The sequence below is a fragment of the Sinocyclocheilus anshuiensis genome, unplaced genomic scaffold, assembly GCF_001515605.1.
Source record: "Sinocyclocheilus anshuiensis isolate Anshui unplaced genomic scaffold, SAMN03320099.WGS_v1.1 scaffold516, whole genome shotgun sequence".
NCBI lineage: Eukaryota > Metazoa > Chordata > Actinopteri > Cypriniformes > Cyprinidae > Sinocyclocheilus > Sinocyclocheilus anshuiensis.
Genome location: NW_015554079.1, coordinates 254957 through 262961, shown reverse-complemented (window position 1 = coordinate 262961; position 8005 = coordinate 254957). Strand labels below are relative to the sequence as shown.

The 8005-nt window shown below is 42.9% G+C and overlaps 1 protein-coding gene and 1 long non-coding RNA gene across 8 annotated transcripts in view; one reads left to right on the top strand and one right to left on the bottom strand.

Annotated features, from left to right (window-relative positions):
• Window positions 1-7437, top strand: part of LOC107669028 (uncharacterized) — a 25870-nt gene extending 18433 nt beyond the window's left edge. Inside the window, exons 2-3 of the long non-coding RNA XR_001631940.1 lie at window positions 5269-5277; window positions 7427-7437. This is a non-coding gene — a long non-coding RNA (uncharacterized LOC107669028). The remainder of the gene's footprint in view (window positions 1-5268; window positions 5278-7426) is intronic.
• Window positions 1-8005, bottom strand: part of LOC107669025 (voltage-dependent L-type calcium channel subunit alpha-1D-like) — a 107805-nt gene that overhangs the window by 63037 nt on the left and 36763 nt on the right. For all 7 annotated transcript variants that reach the window (XM_016461118.1, XM_016461119.1, XM_016461117.1 and 4 more), the window contains exons 8-9: window positions 2132-2235; window positions 1791-1960 (exon numbers count right to left, since the gene is read on the bottom strand). In XM_016461118.1, coding sequence (XP_016316604.1) covers window positions 1791-1960; window positions 2132-2235 — 274 coding nt within the window. The remainder of the gene's footprint in view (window positions 1-1790; window positions 1961-2131; window positions 2236-8005) is intronic.

Below are 8005 nucleotides of genomic sequence, written 5' to 3'. Positions count from 1 at the left end.
ACTGCGCAGACTCGGGCTCCAAACGAATCACCACTGCGCAGACTCGGGCTCCAAACGAATCACCACAGCACAGACTCTGGTTACAAACGAATCACCACTGCACAGACTTGGGCTCCAAACGAATCACCACTGCGCAGACTCAGGCTCCAAACGAATCACCACTGTGCAGACTCTGGATCCAAATGAATCACCACTGCGCAGACTTGGGCTCCAAACGAATCACTACAGCACAGACTCGGGCTCCAAATGGCATTATGTTTGCCAGATGACAGCAGCCATACTGAGATATTTTGGCTTCACTTTTCTATAGTGGAAGGAAGTCGTTGTACATGTCGTTTATCTTTTTAACAGTCTATGATCTGATCACAATGGAGAAAGACTGGAATGTAAATTATATCCATCTAAAGAATATCAAGAATCCAAGCTAATGGCAGGTGAAAACCACAGACTGTGTGTCAGTGAATGATGAGATATTTTCCGTAAATAAATGGTCCTGCCAGAAGAATTGCATGAAAACTTATGTCTGTTCTGTCTGTATCATCTCAGTAAGCTTTTATGAGGTTTTACACATGCGCAGTAAGGCGAATTTAACGTTTTCCGACGTTTCAGCATGGATGAGAAACTTTTGGAAAACAGCTTAAAACGCTAATGTGGATGGAGAGCATTTTAAAACAAAAACTCAGTTTTCAAATGTATGCAGATTAATATAGACGTATCCTAAAAATCATTACTGCAAGCCACGATCTGCTTACTGACTCATACTGCGTTTAGACTGAACTACAGCACTGCTCACACAAAACATGACTGGTTTCATTGAGTGCAGGGGCGTAAATCGCGGGGGGGGGTGGGGGGTCAGGACACCCCCCATAAATACTTAAAATAATTGTGTAAGTAGTAAAGCAATCTAAACGCAAAAAAAACTATTTAAGTTTAGAAATGTTTTGAGTCCCCCCCTCCCTTGCTTCGAAGTGGTTTGGTCCACTGCCTGCTTTCCCCCTTTATACCGATACACACACACGAGTCCAGCGGAGAGAACAGAGGGCTTCAGTAGTTATGTGTATGTAGGCTGCCAAGGCTATTTTATTCACTTTAAACATTGGTTGAAGTGATTCTTTCTCTTTAATACTGATTATGCTGGATCATTAATAAATTAGTCATTTAAAAAATGATGATATCCAATGTATTTTTCTATGAGTGATTATAAGGTTACCTAGCTTAGCTTGTTTAATACCGTACCTTGATTGGATAGTAAGTCTCCCACTGCAACTAACAGGGCGATAAGCCTGTGTGTGAACTGATATTAGGCTAATATTGTAGATCTACCGATGTGTTGGGTTTTGCTCAATATGATGTTAAGTGCAGTGGGCTTGCTGCGGTTGAATATCTAAATAAGAGACGTCCTCAGTCCCAGACAAAACCTAAAATACTATGTGGAGGACGCAAAATAATTTAATAATTATAATATGACCACATGGTGAACCTATGAACCAAACTCATATTTAAACACGGTCTCTATGCTATGTACACATATCTATCCTTACAAGTACAATTTTGCTGTATTATTTGTGTCCCCTTCAAAAATTGCTCTTGAGAAATTGTATGTTTATTGCCCCCCCTACTGTTAGATGAAATTTACGCCCTTGATTGAGTGTATGCATAAACTGATGAACAACTTACATTTGACTAACATTACATTTTTATCATATGTGTCCAAATGGCAGCATGCCTTTCAACAGACCTTCAGACAGATGAAAAGAGGAGAAACAAATGAGTCTTGCATTTTTACGTACGGCTGCGTTTGGCCTCTTGATCTCCCTCCTCATCATTATCAGGGTCGATGTCCTCAGCTTGTGTGATCCAATCCAGATATCCCTTCAAATCCTCCTCAAGCTGCTGCTTCTCACGCAGCTTCTGGAAATCTCCACGAGCCTTGGCCTTCTCACGCTCCTTAGAGAACTCTCTGTGGTGCACACATGCAGACAAATTCACACTAGCAACAACGTATGTATGGAAGAGATCATGTACCCAGATATAGACCATGGAAATTTTGTTTTGGTTATGGCACTTTGAAGGGCGCATCTATGAAATTACAGAAACTGAACGTTAAGAGCATTTGGATTAAATAACTCACCCACTTAGAACGCCCAATACTAGATTGAGGACAAAGAAGGAGCCGAAAATGACCAGACTGACAAAATAGACCCAAGGCAACTCAGAGCCCATAGCATCATTCATCTGAAACACACAACGACACACAGCAACTCTCAGATTAACTCAAATAAAATAAATAAATAAATACATACAAATAAATAATAATAATAATAAATAAATAATAAAATAATAAATACATCCGAAGATATAATGTCTTTATTGCCTTGTTTTTTTCCAAACCACATTAATTTTGTTTTATATTGCTTTGCATGAACAAACACAGCTCTGGGAAACATACAGATTGATTTTTTTTCACTGTGTCCTATCTCAGTTATCTCAGTTCACAACCACAATCCTGGGACAAAGTTTTTTTTGTTTTTTTTTAATTCATTAATACGTAATGATAGTAAAGAATTTGGTGAAAAACATAATGTTAAAACTAACTTGATGGTTACCATACCACAGCTCTCACTTAACAATGAAAATAAGTATTTGGTTACACTTTAGATTAGGGAACACATATTCACTATTAACTAAGAGTCTTCCCTCAATAAACTTCTAATATGCTGATTACTGATAATAAGTAAGGCAGAAGGTTGAAGATCTGTTACAGTAGTTATGTTTAGCTAGGGTTAAGGGATCTAGTCCTGCATTAATATGTGCTTTATAAGTACTAATAAACAGCCAATATACTAGTAATATGCATGCTAATAAGCACATAGTTAATAGTGAATATTGTTCCCTAATCTAAAGTGTTACCTTAAGGGTTATTTTTATACATAATATTAAGCTGAAACATTCCTAATGTAGTAAGTAATGCTGACATGTAGAACCTTTTTTGTAAAGTGCTCTTGCAAACGGACTTTTACAGTTTATTTATTTAGATTTTGTGTAATTTGAAGTCTCATGTATAAACAGCAGTGGTGGAAAGTAATTTTTACTTTGTTACTGTAATGAAGAACATTTTTCAAGAATCTTATCAGAGTATTTTTATTTTGGTTTTTGATATTTTTGTATTGCTTCACTACATTCCAAAGCCTAATATCATACTTTTTACTCCACTACATTTTATAAAAACATATCGTTCCTCATTATTTGACACCAAAGAATCTGATGCCCGCTCAAGATGTGATAGCAATGCCTGATTCATCAAAGAGCTGATCCTTTAAATCGGTTTACAAATCACTCTGAATGATTTATTGGCGAACTGAATCGTCCTGATCAAGGCAGGTCAGGCATGAAGAGGAGAGAAATCTAAACGCAGCATTTTATTTATTGAAAACAAAAACAAAGAAGATGACAACACATAACAGTAAACTAACACAACTAAAGGCCTCGATATACTTCAAACGAAGTTCTTTTTCGTTCTTCGTTTGAGGGCAAAAAGAAGTTCGAAAAGGCTAAGCGGCAGTATACTGTTTTCGAACATTCCGACACCCCCGCGCTGCTGGAGGCAGTGTTGTAAACATGTGTCACGCCACCCGCGTGTACCCCCTAAACACAACAACGATGGCGGCTGTGAGAGAAGAACAGTTTTGTAAACATCTGGCAGTAGCATTGATCTATTCAATGGCAAAGAAAAAGAACAAGAACAAGCGACGTAGATGGTATGTGCGTCCACTTAACGAAAACAGAAAGAATGATGGCGATTTTCCCCCTTTTTATTCAGCAAATGCAGAGCACAGATAAGGAAGTGCGTTTTTCATACTTCAGAATGTGCGCTGCGCGATTTGACAATCTCTTGAAAAGGGTATCGCCATATGTGAAACAGGCAAAAATGCACAGGACACAGATTTCCACTACGGAGAGACTGGCCTTGACACTCCGAGTACTAGCTTGTGGGGCCACGCAACAAAGTGTGGCTGAAACATTCAAAATTGGACCGTGCACAGCCCCGCAAGATAGTCGCGGAGATGTGTTCACCTGTCTGGCCTCCGTGGAATTAGAAACGAACCGGGGGGAAAAAAATCGCACATCAAAGAAGGCGGAGTTCCAGAACACACCCACCGACTGCGTAATTGCCACGGACCAATGGCAGCTCAAAGGTGTTTAGCAGGCAAAACGAACTCCCCCAAAAAGTTCGCTTTGGTGAGCTGTTTCGAACTGCCAAAATGAACTCAAAATGAACTTTGTTTCGGCCTGATTTTGTTCAGGCCGAAATGACATCATTTCAGTTCGTTCTTCGATTTCATTTGAAGTATATCGGGGCCTTGACATTGAAAAAACTGAGGGTAATATATTCACAGGATAAAGAGGGATAAAATAATGCACAGGTGGGATTACTTAATTAACTAATTGGTAACTAAGGAAACAAACTGGAAACAGGAACAAATGAGACAGGAGCTAAGCACAGGGACAAAGAAGAACAAACCAAAATTTGTATCCAAAAACAGAAACTTAAGGGGAACGTGACAGATCCAGTTACAGCTGTTCTCCAGACAACAACTGACCAATTCAATGATCCAGTTAGAGACTGAATTGAATTCACTGAATATGTGCCAAGAAGAAGGAGATTCTCTAAACTACAATGTGCATGACACAGATGGCACTAAAAGTAAGTTACTAAAGTTGAATTTCAGTATTGAATGAAATATCATATATAGGTAATGACTGTCAGTTATTTGTGAACTAAATTTTTGGTAACACTGAAGCTTTTTAAGCTTTTTTAATTTTTTTCCATTGTATGAAATACTTTGTCACAGTCTCTACAGGGTAGGCAACTGTGGGTAAAAACTATGAATAATGCAAAGTTAAAGTAATGCATTTTAATTACCATGGATATTCCCTGCTGGAAATGCCATTTTAATTGATAAAACGTTCCAGTTACTAATCTCCAGTTACTAACCTAACCTTGGCTCTCTGAGATAAGGAAACAAGCGTTGCATTGAAAGCTTATGTGGTAAACTCCTGTTTACTCTGATACTGAAGCCTTGTTTGTCCATATTCGTTTTACACGAGCTGTACAAACAAATGGTGCTTCAGCCCGCCAAAAGGGGTGGAGCCGACTGCTATATAAGTGCAAATCATCAGACTCTTTTGACTGATAACAGCACTCATTGACTCGCGAGCAGCACTGCAGCTTACGCAACACTCCTTCCCTTATCTCTGGGAACCGAGGTTACATTAGTAACCAGAGCATTCCCTTTCGAATAGTCTCTACCGATGTGTTAAACGCTAATGGGGAATGCATCCAATTGCACCGTGCTATATGCAAGTGCAGAACAAAGCCTCTCTGTGAGCCCAGCCCCAGAGCACCCATAATGAGGGCTCCTAAAAGGCATGAGCCAATCATGAGGTCCAAGCCACTAGGCTGGGGTCTACATACAAGACCTTTCCCACTAATATAGGGGATTAGGTAAATTAAAGGGAAAAAGTCTGTACCTGAAGGGCAGGGACGTCCAAGTTATAAAATCTGGTGAAGGTAGATGGCAAAGAGCCGCAGGCTGCCGCACAGACTTTACCAATTGAAACTCCACTGGGCCAAGCCCAGGAGGAGGCCATTCCTCTGGAGGAGTGGGTCCTTACTCCAATAGGACATTGTAAGCCCACTGTGGCATAAGCCAGGGCTATAGTGTCAACTATCCAGAGAAATCTATCCTGCTTCGTGATTGGCAGTCTTTTAGAGCACTCTCTGAAGCATAAAACGAGCTGCTCTGAGTGCAGAAAGTAGCCAGAGCACTCAACATTCACTCTAAGAGTAAATTGGGACCCCACTCTTCCTTTGGGTTAGGAAGAGCTAGAAAGGTGATGACTTGTGCCTGACTCTAACCTCCAAAAAGGTGTTAGTCATTCTCACAGGGAGCTGTAAAGACTCCCATCAAGGGGCCAGACATGAAGGCTCCACAGCTCGGGCCAGGGATGCCAAATCATGCCTCTCGCTTGAGAGAGGAAAACCGTCCTCAATGGGATTGGTCAAGGAGCTGCCAATAGGAACTGAATTAACTTGGATCATTTGAACCGTCTGGGGGAGTAGTCTCCATTCTCCTGGAGCTACATTGCCCTTGGACAGCATGTCCGCACCTTGGTTCAGCCTGCCGGGCACGTGAACTGCCCTCAGTGAGAGCAGGTTGCACTGTGCCCATAGGAGGAGGTGTCTCACCCTCCTATAAAGGGAGTGTCACCTGACACAGGCCCGGTTCTACGGGAGCTCCCCGACCTTGGAGGCATCTGTCCTGACTACCTTCCTTCTGGAGGTCTGTCCCAATGGGATGCATGTCTGAAACAGACAAAGGGTTTTGCAAGGAGCCACGGCACTGATGTAGCTGTGGATAACTTTGAGGTGAAGATGTCCCAGGCACCAACCGTGGGACGGTATACAGGCTTTGAGTCAGAACTGGAACAATGCCTTTAGCTGCTGAATTATCAGTGAGTGTTCTGGTGCGACTCAGGCCCACATCTGGGACGAAACAATACTTGTGCCCAGGCAGACTACTCGCTGGCTGGGAGACGCAAGGCTTCAGGTGGCTGAGCAGCAGCGACCTGTGAGTGAGAAGTTCCAGCTCCGATCTAGCTAACACCAGCCAGTTGACAAGACAGCCCATAATGGGGATTCCCATCTGCCTCAGAGGGGAAAGAGCCGCATCGATGCACTCCACCAAGTGTATGCGCCAGAGACAGGCCGAAATGGAGGAGTATTGATAAGCCACCTCCTTGAACGTAAATGTCAAAAATGGTCTGTGATGAGGGGCTATCTGGATGTGACAGTAAACATCTTTCAGATTCAGCGATAAAAAGCAGCCCCCTGGGCATATTTGCTCAAGGATGTGCTTTAAAGTTAATATCCTGAACGGGCGCTATATTAGGGCCTGATTCAGGCATTCAAGATCGAGGATAGGCCTGAGCCCACCACCTTTCTTGGGAACAAGGAAGTAATGGCTTTAAAAGCTCGCTGTTCACTGGGGGGACCATCTCTACGGCTCCCTCTGCAAACAGACTTTGCACTTGGCCTGGAGAACATGTGAATTGTCAAAAAGAACCTCTGAAGCGAGGAGGTAGCCGAACAAATTGTAGCCTCATTCTGTGGTCTGCAGAACCCAGCTTGACATGCCCAGAATGGCTTCCCAAGCCTGGAGCCGGGCGGCAAGTGGTCTGAGATTTCCGAGTGGCAGGTCGCTGCATGGAGGCAGGGAACTGACATTCATAGTATTGATATTTTGAGTATGTGGTTCCGCTATTCCAGTGGTAATTTGCTCGGGTAAATGGGGAAGGATGGCCACAGAATGAACAACACTTACATAACCCGGAGCTAAACGGGGAATTGGAAAGCGAGCATGAGACTTCATTTTGGGTGGTCCGGCCTCAGCACGACCTGGCCCTCTTCTTTTTCTCTCTGCATAGAGATCGAGATGACTTCTGTGGCTCAGGGTGCTACACCACCCCCCAGGCTCTGATTTTGGCCAAGGCTGAGCTGGAGACAGCGAGAGCTTTGCAGGCTGCTGGGAAGATGAAGCCATCTGGTGACCTGAACCAGCCGCGGAGCTGAAACGCTTAGGGGAGACTGGGGAGTCAAGGAAGGCGATTTTGTCTGTGTCCTTGATCTCCTTCAAATCTAGCCAAAGGTGGCTATTGCCTGCGCAATTGTGGTAGCCATATAATCCTGTAGCCCAAGACTGGTTGCCCACTGAAGCTAAGGAGGGTTGAGCCTGGAGACCTCCAAGGAAAACTAGGTTGCTGCTGGAAGAGGTGTTAATGAGGCCAGCAGTGGGTGCTCACCCTTTGGTCTGTGTGGGTCCTAACGCCCCAGTATAGTGACGGGACACTATACTGTAAAAAGCACTGTCCTTCGGTTGAGATGTTAAACCGAGGTCCTGACTCTCTGTGGTCATTCAAAATCCCATGGCACTTTTCATAAAAG